The sequence below is a fragment of the Seriola dumerili genome, unplaced genomic scaffold (genome assembly GCF_002260705.1).
Source record: "Seriola dumerili isolate Sdu_G_001 unplaced genomic scaffold, Sdu_1.0 BDQW01000230.1, whole genome shotgun sequence".
Classification (NCBI taxonomy): Eukaryota; Metazoa; Chordata; class Actinopteri; order Carangiformes; family Carangidae; genus Seriola; species Seriola dumerili.
Window position 1 is genome coordinate 2,645,930 of NW_019174485.1, and position 27,905 is coordinate 2,673,834.

At 41.3% G+C, this 27,905-nt stretch overlaps 2 protein-coding genes across 2 annotated transcripts; both read left to right on the forward strand.

Annotated features, from left to right (window-relative positions):
* Positions 1-1,201: 1,201 nt before the first annotated feature.
* On the forward strand, positions 1,202-19,000 carry prkaca (protein kinase cAMP-activated catalytic subunit alpha). Its single transcript, XM_022755439.1, has 11 exons — positions 1,202-1,289; positions 3,155-3,216; positions 5,174-5,302; positions 7,266-7,364; positions 9,142-9,224; positions 9,541-9,667; positions 11,987-12,082; positions 12,708-12,830; positions 14,930-14,989; positions 15,103-15,207; positions 15,297-19,000. Exons 1-11 carry the CDS (start codon positions 1,244-1,246, stop codon positions 15,420-15,422), a joined length of 1,056 nt encoding a protein of 351 aa, XP_022611160.1. The 5' UTR covers positions 1,202-1,243; the 3' UTR covers positions 15,423-19,000.
* Positions 19,001-19,719: 719 nt separating this feature from the next.
* Positions 19,720-27,874, forward strand: LOC111229460 (atherin-like). Its single transcript, XM_022755793.1, has 7 exons — positions 19,720-20,957; positions 22,277-22,424; positions 22,678-22,799; positions 25,831-25,879; positions 25,993-26,107; positions 27,410-27,524; positions 27,650-27,874. Exons 1-7 carry the CDS (start codon positions 19,782-19,784, stop codon positions 27,791-27,793), a joined length of 1,869 nt encoding a protein of 622 aa, XP_022611514.1. The 5' UTR covers positions 19,720-19,781; the 3' UTR covers positions 27,794-27,874.
* Positions 27,875-27,905: the final 31 nt, after the last annotated feature.

Here is a 27,905-nt window from a genome sequence, read left to right on the forward strand (position 1 = left end):
ACACACACACAGAGTCAGGTAGACAGACAGTATGTGGCTATCCGTGTTTTCATCCAGCAACGATTGTAAATTGATTTGTATTTTATTTCATGTGAGTGATTCATTTCCCACCCAGATAAACTCTTTCCTGCATCCACGGCTGTCTGCGATCTGTTTAGAAGTCCTGCCAGCCAGACCGCGCCGCGCGTGCGTTAAATTCTGACCAACATTTCTAAAAATAGCTCGCGGTTGACGTCACTTAGCCAAACGTGTATCAGTCGCTTGGCGGCGATTGGGGGGGGGGGTGAAAGAGCGGAGGGAGGGAGATTTTTTTTCTCCTTTTTGGAAATGGGGGGGCGCATTCCTGTCAACCGCCACTGACAGCCAATAGACATCCTCGCATTCACCGAGATTCCCACGGTTCGGCCGCTCCAAACCAATGGAGGAGAGAAAACGGAGAAAGTGGGCGCGTACGTCGTCGGGAGGAAAATAATCGGTGACGTTCCACTCGCTTGTTTTTTGCAGGGCGGCGGGACGCTGCCGTTGTTGATGGATTGCAAAGGGCCAATCAGAGCGCTCCGTGGCACTTTGCTGTAGAGAAGTGACCAATCCGTATCTTGGCCTTAACTGTCAATCAACCCCGGTTCTGGCGAGTAGGTGGGACGTTCGCTCGGCTGTAGTTCCGTCATCTCGCTCGTGTCCGAGGCTACGGGGGGCCAATGTTGATTTGGGCGATTTTCCGTCGTTGTCGGACCCCGCCGATGTTTGATTTTTAAAGGCTGGGTTCGCTAACGAAAAGTGGCAGGGATTCGATTGAGAATATTGCATCCCCGCCCTCGGTATAGCTGTTTTTTGGGCTGGGGGAGAGGTGGGGAGCCGGGGGGCCTCGCTCGGCGGGGGCTGCAAGGAGGGACAGGAGAAGACTGGATCCTCCGTGTCCAGGCCAACTGCGCCGAGCTCGGCCTGACAGTCCAGCGGAGCCCCAGCGACCGAGATACCACAACGACAGCACCCCGATGTTTTAAGCTCGATATCGGTCGCCGGTTGTTGGTAATCGTGGAGTGAGTGAGCCCACTGCACTACCCGGTCTCGCCGTGGCACCGCGTCAGCAGCTGTCAGGTTATTAAAGATCAAGAGCTCGGAGTTAGCGCTTGGTACAGCTGGATTTAGGAAATACCGTTCAGACCTAATCGAGCTTAGACCGGCTTGAGAAGGCTGCAGGGCGGCCAAAAAGCCACAGATCGCCCGTTGACAAGTTGTCATCATGGGCAACGCGCCCACGGCCAGGAAGGGCAACGAGATGGAAAGTGGTGGGTACCGTCGCCAGTACGCATTACTCCTGGGCAACACCTGCTCTGTTACAGCCTCATGACATGATGTGAGACGACGTGATACAACAGGCTGTGTTAGCTTCACACAACAAGCCATACACTGTTAATTAGAGGCCTATTCCTGTCTTCCAGTTCATTAAGATCCACTCGTACGTTCATGACATATCTTTGCTGCAAACGAATTAACTTGTACCGTGGAAGCTCCCAAGAACCTAAATTATATATATTTAAATTCGGGAGCATTATATATACATATATGAACGAAGTTTAGGAGTATTGCTCAGTTTCGGACATTTTTATTTGATTTATATGTATGCTATGGCAGGATGAAGCAGGATGTAGTGCTCTTTCCTAGCCTGAATCACTATGAGCTGCAAAACAGCCAACAGCAATGTCCTTTGGAAAGTGATGCTGCTGAAAATGTGTGTGGGTGATCTGAAACTAATCCTAATCGGGGGCTATTTTGTCATGTGGACCCATAAAGGTCTGCAGGTCTGGCTGAACTAGCCTAAGTGTGTATACTGTACTGTTAATTCAAGGGTGATGGTGGGGGTGGGGGTGGGGGAGTGTTACTGTTCAGTATGGAGACCAGTGGACTGGTGTAGCCTATTTATTATAATTGCGTAGAAGCTCTTTTATTATTACCAATCGCATATGTAATACAGACTGCTTTTGGTAATTTCTAGCTGTGTTTGGTCATAAAGTGGGCATGTGTCTTTCAAATCAAGTATTGGCTGGCAGGACTGAGTGACATACACATGCTTCAAGTATGTGTGTGTTTGGTGCAGCAGTGTTTTGCTGTCTTATCAACCAGTTATTATTATCAACAACAACCATACCGCTTAAAAAAGAGACTGATAGGGATTGATAAAATCAGTGTATGAGATATGGTTTAAGAAGCTCTGAGTATATGATGCTGTATACCAGTGGTCTACACTTTTTTCACCCATGTTTTCCCAGGGATTTAAATCATTGACCCATTGGAGGGGGAAAAAAAAAATTAAAAATCTGAAGTCTCAAGTTAGACCTCTCCTAACCCTGATGATGTAATCAGGGTTATTTTCTCACTATAGGAAGCTGCTTCCAGAACCTCAGCAGACATTATACAGCTGTTTTTACATGGTTAATAGTTCTCTCTATTGCAAGTAAACAGACAATTTTGTGTAAAATCAGTGGAGTGTTTCTCTAAGATTACTCTGCATGCAGTGTGCAAAGAATCAGCCCTTCAAAAGTCTCCATTGGGCCTGACTAATTGCAGAGCATATGTTTTACAAACTTTGACACGCCAGTCTCTCCTCTTATTTTTGGAATCTGAGTAGTTAATTTTAACATCAGCTGGACAAAGCAAAGTTTAATCCAGAGAAATATTACTAGGAAAGTCCTAGTACTAAGGTGCATACATGTAACCACCTGTATTTGAAACCAGCTTGACACCTTCTTGCATCACATCCCTGTCTTATTCTCAATTATTGCACTTTCTATGTGTTGTGTATCTATTCAGGGCCAGACATTATCATTTAATATAACAATATAACTATCATTATTTTAACTCAGCTATATATCCTAAAAAAACTGGCTAGCTACAATTGATTTCAGAAAACAGGAGATCTCATTCATATTTGATGCTATGCTAAATCTATCCTGATTAAGATCATCTACACAAAGCTTATATAAAAAAGGTTTCTTATAACTATTCTACAACATTGAAGAGTTTGCTGCATCAGAGCAATAAATAATAATAGTGCACTGTTATTTATTTTCTGGTTTCTTTCCTCTTTACATGCATGCACACACACATCTCTAAAGCTTTTCTTCTGTAAAACTGGTGTTTTTGTTTTCCACAGTCAAGGAGTTCCTTGCTAAAGCCAAAGAGGACTTCCTCAAGAAGTGGGAGAATCCTGCACAGGTTAGTGTGCGCATGTATGCGTGTTCATATAACATGACATAAATGTTACATATAGTGTCTGTAATTTAATCAGCTTTTTGTATGTATTAGAAATACATACAAACCTTTTAGCTTTTCAATCAAATTATGTGTGAGCAAAGAGATATAGTTTATGTGTGGGATGCTGTCTTCATTTCCTCTTGCATTTTAAAAATGCCCCTCATCACTAGTGGAATTTCACTTGTTTTTGTATTTCTTTAACCCCATAATGGTATGTTTTTTTCTGTTCCACCCTACCATTTCAGGTAAATATCTGCCATTTCTTGGATAATTTAAATATATTTGGATGATGAAATAAAGAAAAAAAAAAAAGTAAAACATGTGGGCAGATGGTTTACTTTTATTCACTGAATTAAATTGAAATCCTATTGTGATGATATGATCATTTTAGTTTAGTGTTTCACAAACTCCTGTTGCCCAAGCTGTTGATTTCAAGCACATCATAATTAAAAGCTAACAAAATTGGTTATTTAATATTTTCATTCACGTGTTTGAAGGGTTGTGTCATATATAAGACGTAACATGATTTTCCACATTAAATTGGTTATTATCAACACAGTTTTTTCCATCAACCTTCTTGTATCATAATGTGACTAATAAATATACATTTAAGAAAAAAGTTATTTTTATTAATGATGCTGCATGATAATCAGATGTATCATCCAGCCGTTAAATTTAAATGAAAAAATTGGATGTTCTGTGTGTTTACAAAGCTTTCAGACATTTTAAAATAGAATATTAAATAGACACAGGATCTGTATCAATATTCTTTATGTTATACAGAGTATATAAAGTATATAACATTTTCTCTCTTTATATAAACTTTGTAGACACTTGATTTGAACATCAAGTATGAAACTATTAAGCATTCCTTGATTCTGATTGGCCAACCTGTGTGCACTATTTTCAGATCAATACATGGCTCTGATGCAGCAACCTCTTCACTGTTGTAGAATAGTTAAAAGACACCTTTTTTATATAAGCTTTGTGGAGATAATCTCAATCAGGATAGATTTAACAGACCTAGCATAGCATCAAATATGAATGAGATCAATATTCTGTACAGTATATGCACAATATGCACATATATGGATTGCAAACTCTCAACATATGTATATATGTCTCTTATACTATATTACATGCATATGCTGTACACATGTACTGACACATTTGCTCACATCTACATATGGGCAAAACATACAAAACATACATACAGCAAAACAATAACTAGAATTAATCGTGGTTGTATGCCTCCACCAACCAGCCAAGTTGCAGGAAATATGGTCACAATCTCCCCTTTCTGAGTTACAGCACTGTATAATGGCCAGAGGTGTTTTTGCAGAACATTGTGATGTCACAGTGAAGTTGACCTTTGACCATTTGGATATGAAATGTCATCACTTAATTTATCCTATTAGACAGTTGAGTTTAAATGTGTTGTAATAAGCATATGAATTAGTGAGGTATGGCCGAAAACATGTTTTGTGAGGTCACAGTGACCTTGACCTTTGACCTTTAACCACCAAAATCCTTCTAATCAGTTCATCCTTGAGTCCAAGTTAATGTTTGTGCCAGAAATTCCCTCTGGGTGTTCCTGATATATTGCATTCGAAAAGAATGTGAGGTCACCGTGACCTTGAACTTTGACCTTTTCCCACCAAAATCGAATCAGTTTATCTTTGAGTCCAAGTGGACATTTGTGCCAAATTTGAAGAAGTTCCACCAAGGCCTTACTGAGATATCGCATCCATGAGAATGGGACGGAGGGATGTACGTACGGACAGACAACTCAAAAACATAACGCCTCCGGTCCTGGCTGTCGCTGGTGTGGAGGCATAAAAAATAACTTCCCACATCACAACCCCCAGCATCCCATTTTCACAAAAATCAACTAACCCTTTTTGTTTTGTCTGTTCAGAACACTGCTTGCCTGGAGCAGTTTGAGAGGTTGAAAACCCTGGGCACGGGCTCATTTGGCCGTGTTATGCTGGTGAGGCACAGAGAAACGGGACAGCATTATGCCATGAAGATCCTCAACAAGCAGAAGGTTAGTCTGGGTCAGGGGTCACAGTGGGATGGAGGGTGTTTAGATGTGTTTCTCATTTAAGGATACTCATATATTGTTCCTACAGGATGGCCATAGAAAACACGTATATGTCATTGATGTGAAAATTGTACTCACACGGCCTGAGACATTTATGGAAATTGAGAAAAGGTCTGGAGCTCATTGTGCATGCTAGTGCAAAGACACAGAGACACAACAAATCCAGGTGCAAGCCTTTTTTCCCCCCTTCAACCTCTTTGAACCCGCTTGTGCTGAAGCAGGCATCGTCCAGAGTGTCAGAGCTGAGGTTGTCTTTAGGCAGATCATATCACAAGCAGAGTAACTTTGGTACTCAGTTTTAGGTTTTTTTTTATTTACGTTTCTACCCTTGCTTATGCCCCTGTATGACATAATATTTATTTTTTGTTGGCTAATTGGCTAATCTTGTTATAGTAATACATGAAAGATCAAGATTGTTAATCACATCGATCAAAAATTTTACAATGAATTCTGTAAAATTCATTGGATGCAGGTCCAATGATGTAGACACTAAATTGACTGTACATGTCAATGTTGTGTGCTGTTGACTGTCTACCTACATGTTCTGGTGACTTCATCTGCTTTTAGAAGCATATTTGGAAAGCTGTAAAGCCACATGGAAAGTCCTTTATATTCATATTCATATTCATATTCATATTCATATACTCTGCACCTCCTGGAACAGTTTTCTCTTACAGGACACAGTCTCGCTGTCTGCTGGGTGAGAGCGGCTGATGTGAATTATCCTTTTTGATACCACCCACTCAGACTGTGTACTGTATTTCTTACTCACAATATATCCAACCTGTTCCAGCAACTTATCCAATTTGCTTTGCTCTGCGCCAAAGTTACTTTACAAGACCAACCAGTCTCACAGGAAGAGAGCCTTTAAATATTTAGGACATATTAGAAATATCTGTCAAGTATCTGAGCCAAGTACCCAAGACATACAACTGATATATCAAGTTACCTTTGAAGCAGTAGTGTGCTAATTAAATAGTACCAGGTGAACATATACGCAGAACCAAAGCTGACCTGAAACACCCATCAAAAAAGATCATTTGAATGAAGATGCTCGCAGATGTTGACCATGCACTAAATTTAATGCCATACTCTTAATATGTTACAATACAGTAAAAACGTGGAGCCTTGTACTGAGGCTAGGTGATCTGAAGGGGCCAGACCGTGTGATTTCAGAGCTTTTTTAAGCTACTATTGGAGTAAAACTGGGAGAAAAAGAAAAATTAAAAATGTAAAAAAAATGATATTACTTGCATAAGGTTCTAAGCTTCATCTTGTTGGTGGGAAAAGTACTGTATTTCAGAAAATGTTTTTACGAAACGTAACTATAATTATTCACATTATTATATCTAGAATCTAGAATCAATGTACTCAAAGATGCTGTACAAATATGTGTGTAAGCAGTAGCAGAAATAGCTCTTTGATTAAGTTTATCAGACAATTCAGTGGAAAGACAGTAGCTGTTTGGTCTGATCCCCCAATCCAATACCAAGAAGTAACAACACAGTGACATTTTTCTGTTTTACATAATAATAAAATTAATAGTATCCTGAACAAATTTACATAATGTACTCAAGTCTAAAAAATAGTAACTTTGTAGCTCTGCCTTAGCACACTGTGTCAATATGTTTTTTTTTCAATATTTACTGTATCTATGTTTTGATTGAAACTGAAAACAAAAGTTTTATGTCTTTATTTAGAGAAGTCAGGTCAGGGGCTGACGACTGTTATTGTAGATTTGCCAGCTTGTTAATGCACATGTTAAAAAGAGCTAAGACTACGCTGCTCTGATGAAACTTTAGTTTTCTTTTTGTTACGGCATGATTTACTGTTGTGATTTATTCATTTATTTTGCAAGATACAATATTGTCACTCTCTCTCTCTTTTTCCTTTCTCTGCCTTTCAGGTGGTGAAGCTCAAGCAGATAGAGCACACTCTGAATGAGAAGAGGATTCTTCAGGCTGTTAGCTTTCCTTTCCTGGTGCGGTTAGAGTACTCGTTCAAGGTATGCAGAATTTTAGATTTTGTGTGTGAGTGTGTGTGTGTGAGTGTGTGTGTGTGAGTGTGTGTGGTTTGATGATGAGTGACTGGCTAAATTTCCCCCGTCCACCCATCAACTTCCAAACTAACTCTACGTGTTTCTCTTATTTGTTTCTGAAGGTGGCCCTTTGAAAAGATAAACATTGTATCTGGCACACCAAGTTGTCTCATAGCAAGTGAGCAGTTAAGCATCTGCCTATCATGAATGAGCAGAAATGCATACTGCTTGGCTGTCATTCAGCAAATCAAGTGCCACAAACAGCTGTTGACTAATGATACTACTCATGAACTGTCCACCATGATATTATGTCATGTCTTAATCTGCATTTGCTGTAATTCATCTGAGCTGTCCCAAGTACGCTGCGTTTTTCTTTAAAAATAAAACAAAATAAGACATTATTGTGTCAAGTTATAACAATTAGACTCACTCATCATCACACCCAGTTTAAAGAAAAACATAAAAAAAATTAAAAATTAACGTTGAAAAACACAGGAAAAACGTCTAAAAATGCCCAGATTCTTGCCATCTGCACATACTGTACCTTCCAGAGTGCATGAAACACCCTGGAGGATGAAGGAGAGAGAGCACTGGTTAGTCAAAGAGCTGGCTGCGTCTGGAAACGACACTGATGAGAGCGAACCAAAACAATGAGCTGAAAGATGCTGAAACGCTCTGTATTGTTGACAGGAACTGCAGAGTCAGTTGATAATTATCTTTAGGTTTGCCACAATGAGCAACACCTTTCACATTTACACATTCACCATTCACACACACCATTCGCTCCGCTCTACACACTTCATTAGTGAAACATTCAGCTTATCTAAAATGTGAACTATGTGGTCACTACTGGTCAGCTTATCATTTCAGACCACTCCCAAGTCTTCACAGCATTCTCTGTTATCAACACACAACAGGCCTATTGATGGTTTTATAAAAGTCGACTGCTGTCTCTTTAGTCTTGTTAACGTTTAACTCTAGGTATTTCCTGTCACAAAGATCTGTCAATTTAGTGATTGCATCCTTATAATAACTTCCATCATCATTGCCCATTAATCCTATTAAGGGTAAGTCATCAGCAAGCACAGAGTGAAGCGAGCGTGGTCTGCCACATGCACAGTTAAATGAAGCACAAAAACATTTGTCTTCTTCAGCATTTTACTCTCACAGTCCTTCTTTGTCAGTGACTGTTTGTACCCATACAGACTAACCTAGCTGGTGGCTATATTCCAGTTAAAGCCTTATTCTGGTTAAGCTGTTTAGATGCACCGGGGTTGCCCTGGGATTGAATATCCTTGTTGCCTCAAATAAACCTATTAACAGAATATTCCTGTCCATGGTGTCCCGTCCAGCACACAGGTGGAAGAGTCAACAACAAACACATATTAACTGAGCTTGAGAAGTGGGCTAGGAGTGAAATCCTTCTTGATAATATAAAGCTAGTGTTATGTAGCTTTATTAAAGGGCCTAAAGAAAATATGATTTGCAAAACAAGTTTTGGAAATAGAACAAGCCCAAATAAGTGTTTAATAGACGCAGTCACACACCTCGTCATCAGGGATTTTATATGGTAATAACTTCAGTTAGTAAAAGTCAGTAGATTCTTTTACATCGGCCCACAAAATATCATTTCCATGCTGTCCAGTTGCCCATCCCCGGTGTGTGTGGGTGTGTCAGGAGTGAGTTAATGCATGTGTGTGTATATGTGAGTGAGTGTAACTAACATGTCCTCTGTCTTCCCCAGGACAACACTAACCTCTACATGGTGATGGAATATGTACCAGGTGGAGAGATGTTCTCCCATCTACGGAGAATTGGCAGATTTAGGTTAGTGCCTGTATGCAGCATCCAGTTTACAGCACAGAGGCATTTTCTAGGCACATACAGAAGTAACCTGGGGAACTGTGTTCTCTCAAATTAGCTCTGTTCTCCTCTATTCTATTCTCTTGTGTTCTACTGTATTCTGTTCAGCTCTGTTCTCATCAGGTCTGTTTTAGCTGTACTTTGTTTTGTTCAGCCTTGTTCTTCTCTCTTCCGGTCTGTACTGTACTGTGTGTGTGTGTGTGTGTGTGTGTGTGTGTGTGTGTGTGTGTGTGTGTGTGTGTGTGTGTGTGTGTGTGTGTGTGTCTGCGTGTCTGTGTAGTGAGCCACACGCTCGGTTCTACGCTGCTCAGATTGTTCTGACCTTTGAATACCTGCACGCTTTGGACCTGATCTACAGAGACCTGAAACCTGAAAACCTGCTCATAGACCAACAGGGCTACATCCAGGTAAATAACAAAATAACATCTCATGCACAGATATCAGGAATTTCTTCTACTCAAAAAGTTGGCTCACTACCATTTATTTCTTTGTACATACATCCCTGCATGTACCTACATGAATATATTCTCAAAGCAGTGGGAGTGTGCATGTGATGCTAAACAACGCTAGCCATTCTCAGGCCACCTTCATGCAAACCATCACACCGCTAATTCTGTAATCGAACCTTATTTGTTGATGTAACAGGTACCTAGTTATAAATTTGGCCGCTATGTTCAACTGGGAGGAAAATTATCCAGATACTTCTATATTATACTGTATATGGTAAGGTACATTAGGTGGAGGGCAGTTGTTTTCTTTCTCTCTCTCTCACTCTTTCTCTCTGAATGAGGGTAAACAAAAATCATGTGACCGCTTTCTGATTACAAGTTTTCACTTTTCCGACCGCTCATCAACATTGGATAATTATTATTACTGATGACCATTATCAAGGGCAAAGTCAGTGTCGACAGATATGGCTGGCAGTAGCATGGCCGCAGCAGCGGTATGGACACACACACTACAAGCCTTAGCAGTTCAGGTAGCCATCACACACAGGTGAGGTGATGCAAGAAGTGCATCAACTCATTCCTGCTTGTTATATTATTGCTGGTCAAGTTGACTGTTCAGGCTAAAAGGGCACCCAGGGCACTGGCAAATGACCTGGTGCCCCTGACGAGCTGTCCGCCACTGATCGTCTCTATGACTGTTGAGATTTCAGGCCTGCTCCTGAACACCAGATATGTCAGCCTACTGCCATACCCCCCCCCGAATTCCCCATGATTTAGCTTGTCCAAAACACTGACGCAGCATTTGAAAGGTCGGCAGAGGTTTTAACTTCAATGCTGATGCTGCTGAATTTTGTATTTATTAGATCTGCAACTAGCAAAGATGATTAGCATTAATTAGCATTTATTGATTAATTGTTTGGTTTATGACCGAAATTATAACTTCCTACAGCCCTAGGTGATGCCATCAAACGTCTTGCAACCAACAGAGGACCTAATACCTGCTAATTCTCACATTTGAGAACCTGGAATCATCAAAGCTTTGACCTCTTTGCTTGAAAGGACATAATTGATAATAGATTACAAAAAAAATTGCCAACTAACAACAACTAACTAATAAGTTGAATAACTAATTGATTAGTTGACTAATTGCGGCAGCTCTAATATTCATTAGACAAGTAATCACAGTCTGATATACTGTAGCTAACATAGCCATATAAGCTAGCAAGCTAATGTTTGTTTTGATACTACACTATCTTAAAGGCAGCGGCTCTACTCTTTGTGACTTTCAAGGTGTTTATGATTTCATACAGGGTTATAATACACAGATGAAACTTTTAATGTGAGGTGTGCTAAGTGTAGGATTTGCTGTTGGCATGATCTGAGTGGCACCATCTCACCTGAGTCAGCTTGCACTGGCTGGAGACTTACCAAGTGTGACATGTAGAAACTCAAAGTAAGGTATGAAATGCAATATTAGGTATGAAATATTGTTACCATAGCTATGATATGCACAAGTCACAAGTATTATCTTTGGAGAACTTTATCAGTTACACACTGTAACAGGTGAGACATGTAAAGGCTATGCACCAAATCCCAATAGAGAATATGCTGAAAAAGTTTGGCTATCATTGGATTTTGTTAATTTAACATTTGTTACCCTTCACACTCATACAGTTGAGGGGATACAACAACATAACTAGACACAAAGTTTTTAAAAGAGCAGTGTCAGCTCCTTCTAGTCGCAGTCAGTTTTGCGGCGCATTAAATGACAATAATGAACAGTTTGAGTATGTTCACCTGTGTTTTCACTTCCAAATATGTGGTTTAGATAATTGAGTTAAACCAGACTTTTTAATACCCGTTTGCATTAGTTGTGTTGCCGTGTGGACTCCCCTGTAGGATGTGTGTCACTACATGCCATGCATCTCCAAAATGAAGCTGTAACACTGTAAAGGTGTGTGCCCCATCACATACTCTTGGATGTGGCGTGGAAGTCTCTAAAAATAATGTGCCATATATGCACAAGTGCAACTATGGCCGTGGTGTGTATTTACAATTATCTGTATTTACTGAATGCTGAGCTTGCACTTTGGTGCTGTTGTCTAGCACGGATTCTGCTGCCCTCTTGTGGTGAACAGTGAAATGACAACTGGTGAGAAGATGCTCGCTCTCCTCCCTGTGAGAGTATGTCTTTTGAGAGTATGTCTGCTTATTTACCTTGTGCTCATTCTCTTACTCACCTTCTCCTTGTCATTGATCTTTGCTTTGCTTTTCCAGGTGACAGATTTTGGCTTTGCCAAACGTGTAAAGGGCCGGACCTGGACACTGTGTGGCACCCCAGAATATCTGGCCCCAGAGATTATTCTCAGCAAGGTGGGCCGCTGTTGTTCCCCTTCTACCCTTGTGTCAATGGTCAACTGTGTCCTTTCAAAACGAGGCATTTCGCATTTGAACAAAAAATGACATCAAGTTGCTGCACAAACTTTACTCATTTAAACTCTTTTTTTATGGTTGTTAATTGGACTTGGAAGAAATGTAACACATGGAAGCTGCTAATATGTCATAACTTTATTTAAAACTTCAAATTGGTGTTTTTTATCCTACTACTCTCAAACAACTCTGGGTTCAAGGAGCATTTGCTAAAGGATACACAACTCAGATGCTCCTCAATATAAGTAAACAGTAAAACTAGCATATCTCTATGTAAATTTCATTAACGTGGCCAATTACATGTTGTTGTCAACTTCTCAGAAAGTAATGTAAATTATTCACAAAGTTTGACCAGTAATATTACATAATATTATAAAAGCATTTCAACTAATGTATTACTGCCTGTGACGTGCCATATAATAGCAAACCAGATCTCTTAACAGCAGTATGAGATGAAAACAATATTTCCAAAACAACAAACAAGTCATACATGTTTTATAAAATCCTGTCTTGATTACCTGTCTATAACTCTGTCTTCTCTCCGCCCCTCTCCTGCGTCATCCATCAGGGATATAACAAAGCGGTCGACTGGTGGGCGCTGGGCGTACTCGTCTATGAGATGGCAGCAGGATACCCACCTTTCTTTGCTGACCAGCCCATTCAGATCTATGAAAAGATCGTATCAGGGAAGGTGAGTTTGACTCTGGTTACCACTCACTAATGTCATTCCTGCTGCCGCTCTCTGCTTGTACACTGACTGTTGAAACTTTTTTTTCATCATGTAACACTAAAAATAATTGGAACCAACAACCACATTTGAGTCAATATCAGTTGTATTTTCCTATTTCAGTTCAGCTTTAGTTTCGAAAAAGGGTTTGGCTATAGTTTAATTTTTCTCTTGAGTATCATCACTTCACATCTTACTGGTGTAGCCTCTGAATGAAAATTGCAGGTGGGGTACAGCTTTGAAAGTTTAATCAAAACAATCCATAAATGACTGTGTGGTAAGTGACTGTACTAAAGCAACCTGTTTTTTCATAGCCTGTCCATTTATAACCCACAAAATTCAAAAACACACAGTATCCTTGTATGCATCCTAGCCAGGTGCATCTCGTTCTCTTCTTTTTACTCACGCTTTTATTTAAGGACATGCTTTTTAATGATTTCATTGCATGTTGGGGTTACACACACGTATACATCCATGCACACACACTCAGGCACAAACATAATTGCACACACTGGCGCACAAAAAAACTACAAACCTTCCTTCTTTGGGTTAAAGGTAACCATTTGTGTTCTTTGCCATGGACTGTGATTGTTATAACAAAGTCTGCTTTTTTCCTGTTGAGTTTTTTCTTTTCATTGCTGTGCTCTTTTATAAGATTCATATGGTACATGTCACATTTCTTTTTCTAATATTTTTATATACATTTCTCATGACAGTGACATATTAGTCTATGGTAGAACATAACTCTCTCCCATACAGTATCTGTGCAGTGAGTAATAGTCAACACTTATAATAACCTGTAACCCACAAGTTCTTCCTTTTCGTGTTTTAGCCACAACTTAAGTAATAAACAATGATTGCTAGTTTGTTTTACTGCACTTTCTACAGATGATCATCATATGTCAGAACTGTAAAACACTTGAGTTGCAGTGTGCCAAAGGATTTTATCTGAGAAATACTCACTGCCGGCTGTTACGAAGGGAAAATATTCAAGGTCCCATATTTTACACTTTCCCAGTGTTTTATTTTACGTTTTGATGTCCATAAGAAGATTTAGTGGTTTAAGTTCCAAAACCCATCTCAGTGTACTTTTACATCTTCTCTCTCACTCTCCTCTCTGGAGCTCTAGCAAGAACAGGGTGGTCTTCTAATAGGCTGACTGTTTTGTAAGTGACGCACGGCCAGGCCAACCACAGGTAACAGATTGTAGCCTATTACTGTTGTTTGGTAAAAACCCATCGGTGTAAATGCAAATGGTGATGGTCAGTCAGCGCTGACATGGGCCGAACAGGCCGTCAAATTTAAATTGAAATGCTCTGGTAATTCAGAAAAAATAAACTTGAGCCACTAGCCTCTAATATTACTATCCCTGGGAAGGCTGTGCAATGATATATTGGCCTCCTGATATCCAATGATTGTGCAGCATTTCCTTGACATTTTCCACGTCTACAGTATCCGTGATCAGAGGCTTTATATTTTCGGGTTGTCCATCCGTCCCATTCTTCTGAACATGATATCTCTTGAACACCGCAAGGGAATCCCTTCAAATTTGGCCCTAATCTTCACTTGGACTCAAGGATGAAGTGATTACATTTTGGAGGGTAAAGTTCAAAGGTCAAGGTCACAGTGACCTCACAAAACATGTTTTTTTGCCTCTTGAACGTGATATCTCAGTAATGTCTAATGACAGGTCCGGATGGCTGTATAGTTATGACATCACAAAACTAAGGAAGTCCTGACGGCTCGTTTTAAGGCACGGTTTCTGAATGTGGGCTGTGTGCATTTCTCTGTGGATTTTGATACTTTCATTGTATTTCTATAGAACCTACACATGCTTTACTGTATAATCAAAAAATCTCACTTTCTACAATGGGACCATTAAAGGTTGTATGAAGCGGCTTTCAGTTAGATCATTGTCGTGTTGTATCAATTAGCAATAGAGAGTATCAAAATAGGTGTTTTTTTTATTTTTATGTTTGAAAAAGGTTTTTCAGCATGCATGCTTTTTTACCAACATTGTTAATCTAAAGCTGTTTCCCTTCTCTCCTTGTCTTCTGTCTCAGGTGCGATTCCCATCTCACTTCAGTTCCGACCTGAAGGACCTCCTGAGGAACCTGCTGCAGGTGACAACAAATATCTCGGCCATTTTGATGAAAAGGTTTTACATGTTTTTTTTTCTGTGTTCTGAATTCATTATAATGTAAAATGAAGGAAAATGTACTGGTATTACCCTCAGGTTGATCTCACAAAACGTTATGGGAACCTCAAGAATGGGGTCAACGACATCAAGGGACACAAGTGGTTTGCAACCACTGACTGGATTGCCATCTATCAGAAAAAAGTACGTGTGTATACTTATTGTGTAGTTTAGATGTGTGGGTACGCCTCTGTTACGTTCGCTTCTCAACTGGTGTTTTTAATTGTGTTTAGGTGGAAGCTCCTTTTGTCCCCAAGTTCAAAGGACCAGGCGACACCAGCAACTTCGACGACTACGAGGAGGAGGAGATTCGTGTCTCCTTCACTGAGAAATGTGCCAAGGAGTTTGCTGAGTTCTAGAGATAGAAAGCGACAGAGGAAGAAAGAAGGAAGTAGGGAGAGTCAGAGGTAGGCTGGTCAAGTGGGAGACGCAAGGAGAGAGTACTGTCTCCTGTCCAATCACAAGCACCAGCTACAAAAAGAGGAAAAATGGGATAGAGAAGGGAAAAAGAGCAAGGAGACTGATAACCAGCAGTGTTGCCTTTTCTGTTGCGTTTTTGTTGTATTTTATTTATTATTCTGTCTTATTTATGGATCCCTTTATAATGAAGGTGTGCTTCAGATTCATGGGTGTTGGGAAGCCCACTTATTTAGAGTTGCCTCTACACATTTTCACCCAAGATTTTCCCTTCTCTTTTTTTGTTTCTTTATTCACTTTTGCACCACGACTTAGAGAAATCAGTCAGTCTGTTCTAACCTACAGCAGTCTGGAAGTCATTACATGAAGCCCATTGAGTCTCGTACAAGTTGAGGTCTCGGTCTGCACAAAGGTTTCTTAAATTTAAACTGATATCTTGCAACTTGCTTTTTCCCTTTTGAGCAAGAGGAGCATTTCAGTGAAAATCTAAAGGAATCACACAGACGTATGCACTTTCAGCTTAAATGACTTTTATGTTTTGCAATTTTGTCTTAATTTTTCCTTAACTATTTAAACCTTGACCGTCTCATATCATAGACAACATACTTTTTAAGTCTCTGGCACGATGAGCCAAAAGAAAAACAAAAAACGATGGATTGTGTGCTCAAACTAATTTCATTCAGAGACAGATGACACTTAAGGGGAAGAAGTCAATTAAGTTTACTGTGTAACTCCATCTATTCTTCTTATCATTGTTAGCATAGCCAGGCTTTGTGCATATCTACAGCACTCAATTTTTAAATGTTATTAGATACTAGTGGCTCCAATGATGTCATGTCACGCTAACAAACAAGGAAATAATGATAAGGGAACAGAAATATCTCAGTTTTAATGGTGTTGTTAAGGAACACCATAACATAATGGTATCTCAGGTTTGAACATATCACTAAATAGGCATTTTATCGATGTAAAGCATTAGAATCAGCAGGTAAAGAAGGTGTGTGACACAGTTGCTTATGATATACAGTAGATTTGGGAATTTAAAGTTCTGGTTAATTAAGAGGAACATAAGATAGAGTTTTGGTTAGCGTCTTCCACAGGTTTCCCCTTCCAGAAGATTTGGTTTTGCTAACTTTGACAACTCTGTTTGGTCTTAAAAGCACTTGCTGTCTCTGCTCAGAGCTCACTCACTAGTCAAGTTGATTGTGCATGTCGAATCAACCAGTTGGCCCTTTTCAACTCCAAATGAAGGAGACCATCTGAGGCAGACTACCTCAAACTGCTTCTGGCTGGTGGTCACCAGAGCTCTTTGACCAGTCAGTGGTGGCGGTCTGAATAGTGTGCTTTGGCTTCATGGTCTTCTATAGAAACCTGTTTATGTTCATCTCCCCAGCACCCAGCCCTCTCCTCTTATCACATGCAAAGTTTGACCACACTCCATGTGACAGTCTTACATGTTACAGCAACTCTATTTCCATTTCTGTGTTTAAAACATCCACAGTTTGAGTTTTATTTAGTTTTTCATATGGTGGTGATGATGTAAAGATGATTGGTACTCCACTGAACAAGTTAGGAAAAGGCAGAGCACCTGGAGCTGAATAGAACTAGTGCTGAGAGGAGACAAAAATGTTCTTAGTGCACAGTATACATCTTGTCTATTTAAAGTACATGACACTTAGCACTTAAGGTGTTCAGTGTCTCCTTAGCTCCTGAGCTATGACGACAGAGTACTTAAGCAGTGCCCAAAATGGTGGTCATTGTGACACTAGTGTCTGTTTCAAACATTAAAATGCCTTCTTTATAGATGTATTTTAATGTGCCACCATAATGAAGATATTCTAATTTGGTTCATATAGGCACCTCTGATTTTCTCTCATCGTTTTAAACTCTGGATATTTTTGAATCACATGAGTCTTTCCTGTCCAAAATAGTTCAGATACAGGAAACTATGAGAAGCCTTTTCTCAGAATTACACATTTGTTATGTGTAGTTATATGTGTGTATCATTTGTCATATGAAACGAGATTTAAAATGACTTAACGTGAAGCAATTTGCAGGGTGAGCTAAATAATCTGTTCCAGATTTTTTTTTTGGTCAGTGTAGCTCAATGTCTATGGCCGGATTAATCTGCTATTTGGGCCCCAGGCCCATATTAAAACACCATCCCTCCCACTATCTGTATATTGTGTACAGTAATGCAGTGTTGGAATATTATATGGCCCCAGGTTTACTGTGTGGTGAGTGATTTAAACAGATACTAATTTAGGAATATGCACCATGGAAGGACAGTATCATCTGAATTGATGAAGATCTTAAAAGGCCACTCCAGTAATTTCAAATTGCACTTCCATAAACTGCATCATTTGCAGCTGAGGCCAAAATATCCTGACTTTTAGTCCTTTGTAAGGGCCAAGCTCTAAAAATTCTGGACCGTACGTCTCCCACAATGCAACTCCGTACCGTCTTTCACCCACTTTGTTTTGAACCCTGTGTTAATGCGGACTTTCTATTCAAAATGTATAGACTCCAAGCCCAGGCTGAGACACTTAGGTAATGACACTTTTTTATTTACAATTGTTTATTTGACAAGGACAGTGCTCATTGATCAATACAAACACAAATGTAAATGAGCCAAAGTTAGCCTAGAGGGCTAGTTGTCATCTGTTGTCCCTGGCCAGATGTTAAAAAGCCACACTAAAAATAGATCAAATGTTTTTCAAAATTGATACACACAACATAGTAAGTATGCTCAGAATAGTACAATACACACCCACCAACAAATAATGCCATAGTGTAACACAAAGCTTGAAAATCACATAATGAAGCAGGATCCACCTTATAATGTCAGTTGATTCTTAAATGTGGCATATTCCCAATCAAAGTTACAATTAAGCAAATTACCACACACCAGTTGCCACAGTGAACCTGGGGAAATTGAACAAGACATCTAATTTGTGACCAAAGGGTCCATCCACTTCCCAGTATTACCCTCCCTCCTTTTCATATTCATTGCTCAATGACTGAGCACTGATTCCACCTCTCTCCTCATACAGAGGTGAAGCAGGTGAAAGAACTCCTTTTACTAACCAATCTGAAGCTAAAACCATAAGCCACAGGGTGGCTACATGCCTATGTAGTCATTGGCAGGCTTGTTGGTTGTAATGGTCTAATTTAAAAACTGCTTTATTATTATTATTATTATTATTATTATTAATATTGATATTATTATTATGTCATTGTAAACCACTTGTTGAGACTTCACATTCGCTGTATTTCCTCCATGTCAAGTTTAATGTTGACTATATCATCATGGACAAAATGTTTGAAGTTATAATACAATATTATTATATATTATTATTGTTTTTGCAGTGACACAACTTCCTCTCGATGCAGGCACAATGCTGGTTCATACTGTCGCACTTTTTAGGGAAATGAGACCCCAATGTAAAACATGTTAAACCCCGCCACACACACACACACACACACACACATACACATACACACACACACACACACACACACACACACACACACACACACACACACACACACATATATATACACACACACGCACACACGCACGCACACACACACACACTGCAAAGGGAAGCGTCTAAAGTCACGGGAACAGTGACATAAAAACACGAAGTGTAATATTTTGCAACATGAGTATCATTCCAATAAAGTTTTACTGGTAAAATTCTACTGGACCTGTGTGTACTTCCTGGGTGTGTGGTTATTTGCTAGTTCGGCAGCTGCAAGTTTGAGAAAAGTGAATAGATGATGAGACATTTTAAAATGTTCTCGGTGGTCGAGTTTTGTACCGGAGGTCACATATCCATCACAGCCGCCTGATGCGTAGTGGAGCCGTAGGCTACATCCACCCATCTGTTGGGTTTGTGACTGATTCGCCATAACGCTTAAAAACACGACACTAACTGACAATACACACCGTCCGGACTGCGCACTCGTCTTAATCCCGGTTAAAATCGAGTATTTTAAAGTGTGGGGTGCTCAGGTCGAGACCGCGAACAAAGAACATCTGCGATGCGCTAGAACAGAGTCAATTCCACCTTAAATGCCATTACATTTGCGTCTGTGGCGGAGACCTAGGCGCCATCTTCGGTCTACCTTAAGCGCACAATGTGGCCAACGAACGCAAGCGTACCAGCCAGGCTTCCGTCCTCATTCTCCTGCCGGGGATCGCACTCTTGCTTCCCAGCTTTGACACAGCGTCACTTGTGAAACAACAGAGGAAAAGACGCACTCGGGCCAAACCCCATCCGCACCAGCAGGAGAAGATGTCCGAGCCCAATAAGTACCGAGAGTGGATCCTGGAAACAATCGACTCTCTCCGCTCGAGGAAAGCCCGTCCGGATCTGGAGAGGATTTGTCGAATGGTCCGGAGACGACACGGGTCAGACCCGGACCGAACCAGGACAGAACTGGAAAAACTGATTCAAGAGCAGACGGTGCTCAAAGTTAGCTACAAGGGGTCCATATCGTACCGAAACGCGGCCAAGGTGCAGAGGAAAAGCAGAAAGAAGAGTGAGTTTACGGCGGCTGGCAGCAGCAGCAGCAGCAGCGCGGAGGCAGCGAGGGAGCGGACCAAACACGACCATCTGAACAACAACGGCGACAGTGCGCACAGCTTCACCGACCAGGAGGAAGGAGAGGAGGACTCGGAGCCCAGCCCCGATCCCCACACTCAAACATCAGCCAGCACCACTGGCAAAAAGCTCAAGCCTGCCTCCAGCCGAAGTAGCGGAAACGGGTGCCTCAGTTGTGGCGCAACAACGGGCTGCGCTGTCGGGAGCGGCTGTAAAGAGGAGAAAGCAAGTGCACCGAGAGACAAGGGATTAGGACAGCAGGGAGTGGGGGGGTGCCCGTCGCCGGGTCTCGGCCACAGAACAAGCGCACACGACGCCGGTGATGGCAGCAGGACAACACCGAACAAAACCGATGCACTTCGCGGAGGAAAGGAGCCTGCTCTGTCCGGAGCTGACACCCAGAACAAAACTTGCTCTGGGAGCGTCAGCAGCCTCCCTCCACAGCAGAAGCCGACCGAGCCCCTCAAGCCCAAACTTCGAGTCGGGGGAGGGAGCACCAAAACAACAGGGAACCACGCCAACCCCGACCTGGGCGACAGATTGGTGGCTTCTGTTCGCAGCCTGTCCGAGAGGAGCCTCCGCGGGGGCTCCGCCGCCACGACCAGAGGCCACATGAAGCCGCTCGGGCTGAAGGAGATTTTGGGCTATCTGAGCAGCCAGGAGCGGCTGTCGGAGGAGAAGCTGACCCGAGGCAAAGTCAAAGTGGTCATGGAGAGAGAGGTGGCGAGAGGCAGGCTGCGCAGGACCCGCTGCGGGAACATTACTCTTCCTCTGAGGGGGATGGTGGTGGAGGAGCCGATGCCGAAGAATGCGTCCGCTGACAGACTTGTAAAGAGCGCACTGCAGGACAAGCAGACGGTGAAAAAGGTGGGCAATGCTAACTTAATATTTCTAACACGTCCAGGTTGTACAGAGCGCGCTGAACAGTGTTGGCTTGATGGCTTGCTGATAAATTAATGATCGCTGGTTAAAACCCATACATAGACTATACTGCACTAGGACGCGCTCGGCTTCCCTCACCAAATATTTTCTTGTCAAACATCGATCTTTTCAATGCAAAAGTGTGTGAGGTGATTTAGAAGATTAATTGTTCCGCTTTGTTGGTTAATTTACAGCGGGATGCGACCGTGCCTGTTTGGCGTTCCTTCCCTACAGCCACGGCAAATATATGTGTGTGTGTGTGTGTGTGTGTGTGTGTGTGTGTGTGTGTGTGTGTAGCTCGGCTTCCTGCACAAAAGGTGCGGGTTACACAGGCTAGAGGAGCAGACAGCTCCGGAGCGGCTTCCCCGGCTCTCAGGATGAGCGCGCGCACCGTAAAGAGCGTCTCTGCATGGCGCGAGCACGAGCAGCGTCTTGTTTCGTTGTCACATCACTATCTGGGGTCAATAACATTTGATTTCTTTTTCAGGAACTTTAGCTTCAGTGTGGAGCAGAGCGCGGGGTGTCTGGGCCTGCCGCGCAGTAGGCGGTGTCTGTCTAAACTTGAGACGTGCCGCTGCCGCTCTCCGTTCTGTCTCGGCGGACTCAACCCCAACAGCCGAGCATCATGTTTGTTCATGCGGATCACATTTAGTGTGTTTTGAGGCACGATTCTAACCCCGTAGTTTTGTTTCTTCTCCTCCTCGCCATCCCCGCATATCTCCCGTTTCATGCCTCATTAAATCCTTTGTATCATTTCTGACAGCGCGCTCTCCTCCCTCTCTTCTTCCCCCTGTGGGTGCAGACTTGAGTTGGCTACGGTGGGCGGCTATCGTTATTTCTGCTATCTGTGTGTCTGTCCAAGTGGGAGGTGTTTGTTTGTTTGTTTTTTGTTTTGTTTTTGATCTACTCTTTCCGCCCCGAAGAAGCGCAGCAGACCTAATGTGCTGCTCAAATCTGTCCCAAGAGCCACAATCCTGAACGGGAACTTGGATCAAACTCAGGTGCTGCACTCTCATCTCAGGATGAAGGCAGTGCTTGACCTCCACTTTGCTCCCCTTTTTTAAGGCGCGGACATTTTTTGTTTTGTTTTGTTGTTTGTTTGTTTGTTTTTGATAGAAGTTTATATGTCATTGCAGCCACCGCCCTCCCCCCCTGCCCAAGCGAATGAGCCAATGGAAGCACGCAGTGAAGAAGAGGAACGGGAAGAGAATGAGGAAGAGGAGGAGGAGGAGGAGGAGGATGATCCCCGGAGTTCTGATGAGGAGGGAGGACTATCCCCGGTAGCCATGACAACTGAACCAGAGCTCATTGAGAAAACCACAGAAGATGCCGAGATCCAGACAGCATCAAAGCAGGAGAGCCCCCATCAGCAGCAGCAGCAGCAGCAGCAGCAGCAGCAGCATGGTGGCAAAGGTGTGTGCATGTGCACGGTGTAGCCTACTACAGTATATTGTGAATATCAGTACTACTATAAGGTATTGTTTCAGCTATGAGTCATGCTGGTTGCTCTTCATTTAGTTTTACCCAATTAAAATTCAATTTTACCTTAAATATCTTCAATTTTAATTTAGACATTTAGGCGACAAGTTTAAAGTTCTGAACGGTTGTTCATCTTTTCTCTTGTTGTGCTTCACAAACGTATTCCGTCTGGCTGCTGATCTCTCAGGGATGGATTCACCGACCCGGACACAATCCACACCCGTTCAGGGAGTTCCACTGTCACAGTGTAACAGTGCGCACTTGGAGGAGAGAGCTGTCGTCCCAGATCAGCTACATAAGGCAGCACAAGTAAGTGCAAGTCCTGTTGGTTTTTATTCCCCATGCATTATCAAAACAAGTTATATTTACTCAAAGATGGGGTGCTGCCAGAGGGGTTAAGAAGCTGACAATGAAACATGACAACAATGAAGAGGCTCTCGTATGACCAGGGATCTTTGATTTCTCCCTCATTTCCTGTCACTACTAAATGCCCTAAAAATACTTTAAAAACATAAACTCCATCTCAATTCCTTTAGCAGTGATGAAATAAGTATTGAGATCCTTTATCTTATTGAAAGTATCAATACCATGAAGTAAAAATACCCCATCATAAGTAAAACTCCTCCATTCAATTTTTTATTTATTCTTTAAATTTTATTTATTCATTTTTGTATTATCTGCCAAGTGTACATGAGTATTAAATGTAAAATTATTCTTTATATATATATATATATATATACATACATGTATATATATATACTTGTTATTTAATCATATATATTATATTATTGGATTATTATTACTGATGCATTCAAATGTAAGCAGTAGACTATTTTAATACTGTAGCTGGTCAGGCAGTGCTAATTTTATGTACTCTATTGTTTGAAATTAATCTAATTTGGTCTAATATTTCCCCCTAAAATGTAGTAAAGCAGTAATGTAAAACTTGAGTGTCTGTCTGTGCCACCACTGTCCTTCAGAAACACTTAAAATTCTGATGAAAATGCGACTATAAAAGTGAGCCTGGGGAGATGTGTTTGTGCAAATGTCATGATTTTTCAAGTGCTTTTATTATGAAAGTACATCATTACATTCTCAGTCACTGTTGCAGTGGGACACTTGCATTAGCTATAACAGGGTCAGAGAGTTTACTGCACCCCTTGTGGTGAGAGCAAACAGGAGCACTATAAACCTCATTCATCTGCATACTTGACTGAATACTAATACCAAACACTACTAATACTGAATCAGTGAGCACAGAATGGGTTGTGAATGCTTGAAATGCATTTCAGTGACATAATCATGGAGGTCTTGACATAGCACCTTCTCTCACCAGTTTTCTGTCATATATTTACTTTTGCAGAAAAATTAGTTTGCGTGTATGTTGTTGACTCATTCATATTGATCATGCAGTGACATCACTTTTAATCAGTGACATTTTCATTCTCAAGTGTCCATTTTGCCGCCGTATTGCCAAATGTTAACACACAACCGTGATCCATCCTGCTTGCAGTTCATTAAAGATTTTTATGCTTTTCTGAACCCCGGATGACTTGTATGGTTCACACACTGATGCATTTTACATCTCTGGCAGAGGCAACAACAACAGTTGCCTTTTGGGATAAATTGAAGAAGAATCAGTAGTTAGAATGAGCAGGGATATGTAGGTGCAGCGGTTCAACAGACAGAGACTTACAATGTGGTATGTCCAAAATTCATAATGTATCCCAAGAAGAAAAAGAAATGACCTAAAAGACAAGTGTTGAAGTTGCTGTCAGAGTTCATGTAAATTTGTCATGACTGAAAACATTAGATAAATGTAACTGGATGCGGTGAAGCTCGTGCATTAACACTGTATTTTTAGATATTCTTCCAAGATGTGTGTGAGGCACGGCATGATACATGCTGCATTTTGTGCCATGTTTTGTGGTACAGAATATTTTACAGTATATGAGCAAAATGCATCTTGGGATGCCATAGAATAGATTTAGCCATGAAATGAAGAAATGAATGGGAAACGGAATGATTATAGTATAATTAACATGGAACTCACCTTGTCCATGTTTGCTTTCTTACGCACTTCACTGTGCTTACCTTACATTTCTTGGTGTGTCCCCACTACCAACTGTTGATCAGCTGAACGATGTACAACCAAACTCAGGACTGGGAATCGCTTCACACGTGCGTCTTGGTGTGAGTGCACACCTAATCCTAAAAACATACCTCCAAAAAGCTACTGGTCAAAAACTTGAGAGATGACCTTTAAATGAAAACAAAAGACCAACTGAATAAATGCATTGTTCTGTGAAACATGTGACAGCCTGATTTTCAAACATATATATATATCCCCAGCTCTTGACATTTGTCCATTGTATCACCTTAAGCAGGGAGTTTAGACGATTTAACATTACCATTGATATGAGTTCTTGTAAAACGTTGATTGGGGCTGAAGACTGCGAGTTTGAAAATAAATTTTAAGAAATCTGGGCGTGTGGAGTTAAAAAGAAGTGAGCTTACCAGACCTCTGTAGCCCCCTCTGTGTCTCTGATTGAGGTTGGCAGCAAAATACTGCACCTGAACTACATCTAGTAGTGACCATAAAATGTACACTACTTTTTATTAAAATGCCACCATACCATGCTTCACCTTTGATACATGTGAAAATTGCAGTCATGAGACACTACACCTGCCAGTGATCGGGAAAAATATGATCACGTCCAAAATGAGCGAGGGTGGGGGGGGGGGGGTTTTATCTTTTCAGGAAGGCAAGCAGAATTACAGATTTTAGTGCAGCAAAGGCTGGTTAGGACGGACCTCAGCTCTCTACTGGATACGACTCATCAGCTTTGTCAAACTTTGCTCCCCCACCAGTCCACTTCCTACCTCACACATCATCATTCGCACTTGGGCAGCAGATGGTTGTAATGTCTTGTTGTAGTTTTGTCACGAAGCCAGCTTCTCTCATCCTTCACTTTAGGTGGAGATGTTTTCAACATGATTTTACCTCCAGCTCTATCATGAGTAGTTTTAAGCTCCAACTTGTTCCAGGTGATAGAAACCATCTTTTTTGTCCTGCTCATTACATTTTCGGGTTGTCCGTCCGTCCGTCCGTCCGGCGTACGTATGTATGTCCTATTCTCGTGAACGCGATATCTCAGTAACGCCTTGACGGGAATTTTCATCAAATAAGGCACAAATGTCCACTTGAACTCAAGGATGAATTGATTACATTTGGGTGGTCAAAGGTCAAAGCTCCGCGTCACAGTTGATTTCACAAAACACTGCTTTGGCCTTTGAAAACGCCTCTTTGTTTGACCCCGTCTCTTCTCTCCACACACAGAATCAGCTGCAGCATGACGGAATCAACCACACCTCCTCGGGCTTTAACAGTGAGTTCTGCTCTATTTATCATCTCAAAATGTGTGTGTATTTGTGCATGTTTGTGTTTGGTAGTTAGCAGCAATAACAGGGACTCACACTGTGCTTAATTTTTCCCTCACAGACTTGGAGTGTAAGACAGAGGTTGGCGTGTCATCCTGCCTGCTCACACCCACTGCTTCCCCGAGAGACTCCGGCCTGCCTGAAGAGCGAGGGATAAATGGACTTAGCAGTGGAGGGTGAGTACAGCAGACATAATGGAGACAAACAGATTCATAGGGCTGATATAGTGTCTGCTCCTCCCTTGCTTGTTGTTTTTAAGTCAATTTTTTTTTACTGTAAACAAGTCCAATCTTTTAAGTGAACTAGAAAACCGATGAAAACATGACATGAAGTACGGAGGCAGCTTTAGATTGTTTTTAACGTGAAGCAGATGTTCAATGCCTGATAAGAAATCACAAACAAACAATATCTTTTGTGTTTTTTGGTTGGTGGATCACAGCAGGATATTATTAAATATATAATCAACATTTAGAATATTAGTTAAGTAAAGGTAAATATAAGTTGGATATTATTTACAGTTCATTTAAATTCTTAGTAATACTGCATTCAGCCTTGCAGCCCACTCACTGCGGTCCTGTGAGGTTTAGCATGTAACATTGTTACATCTGTCTCAAGTTATTTGACTGATTAAAATAGACATAAATATTTGGTTGTAAGTCTTTTGCAGTTAGTGACTGGCTGAAGTTTATGACCCACTGACATCAGTAGATGCCTGGTAGATTCCTTGGAGATGCTCTGCCTGGCCTGTAGTACAGACTTGTTTTGGCGGGATTTTCAGACCTTAGATCTTAGTCTTCAGCAAATAAAACATGTGTTCAGTTTAGCTCAGATCAGGTGACCGACCAGTTTGTATATTCACTCATTGTCCTGCTGTATTGTTGTACATTTTTTTAGGACTATGTGGCTAAGGGCTATGAGTGTAAATAATCAAAGTAAGGCTGAAAGTTGGTACTTAGCCTCATAGTCACTGTTTAATGTTAACGTCATTGTGCTGAAGTACCGAGCCGAGGACAGAAATACTGTGGTCTGGCCCTGTGAAGTTAATTTCCATCTCAACAGCCAGTAAATCGTCATCGGGCATTGCATGTTTTCTCCATATCATGTAGTCAAAGATAACCCTTGCCCTGATTGTATTACCACCTTAAAATAGAGTGAAACAACATCTGTTTCATTCAACATTAAATAGAATGCAATATTTGATACTCCTGTTTACACTAACAGTGAAACTGAGAAATCTCAAGATCAAGGTTCAATCTATTCAACCGCAAAAACATAGAAATCCCAGTGATCCCATCCCCATCAATCTACAGTACTGAGTACTGTGTTTCCCAAAACCTAGAAAATTCACATCATAATTCACATGAAATAAAATCATAAATAAAAATACAAACTACATAGCTGTCTGAGCTTACTATTTCAACATCTGCAGGTTTTGTAATGGCTCCATTGGCCAACTTTCCTCTTCCTCATATTTCTAGGTTTATGAAGTCTGAGGGGGCCAGTGGGAGCCCAGTGGACTGGACAGTGTCTGATGTGGTCAGTTATTTCACAGCAGCAGGTTTCCCTGAGCAGGCTGCTGCCTTCAGGACCCAGGTGAGACTGTAATCTACAATAATAACCACAAGAGGGCAGCACAGACAGGATTAAAAGCTGTACTTTAAACAGTTTAACCTTTAACCCACATCTACCTACCCACATTGCTTTGCTCTCTTCATTAGGAAATCGATGGCAAGTCTCTTCTCCTCATGCAGCGTAATGATGTTTTGACTGGCCTGTCAATCAGGCTCGGCCCCGCCCTCAAGATCTATGAGCGTCATGTAAAGGTTCTGCAGAAAACACACTTTGAGGATGACGACTGCTAACAACACACAAAGACACACAGAGACTGCTATGTTTGTAACTACATGTAACTCAAAGTAATCATATAAAAATGCATGCATGATATACAGGACACTTTACTTTTCATCTCATGTA

Coding starts and splice junctions, on each gene's coding strand:
- prkaca (XM_022755439.1), top strand. CDS start 1,244: ATGGGCAACGCGCCCACGGCCAGGAAGGGCAACGAGATGGAAAGTG. Junction 7,365..9,141: donor GGTTAGAGTACTCGTTCAAG/GTATGCAGAATT, acceptor TGTCTTCCCCAG/GACAACACTAACCTCTACAT. Junction 12,831..14,929: donor AAAAGATCGTATCAGGGAAG/GTGAGTTTGACT, acceptor CTTCTGTCTCAG/GTGCGATTCCCATCTCACTT.
- LOC111229460 (XM_022755793.1), top strand. CDS start 19,782: ATGTCCGAGCCCAATAAGTACCGAGAGTGGATCCTGGAAACAATCGAC. Junction 22,425..22,677: donor GCAGCAGCATGGTGGCAAAG/GTGTGTGCATGT, acceptor CTGATCTCTCAG/GGATGGATTCACCGACCCGG. Junction 27,525..27,649: donor CTGCTGCCTTCAGGACCCAG/GTGAGACTGTAA, acceptor TCTCTTCATTAG/GAAATCGATGGCAAGTCTCT.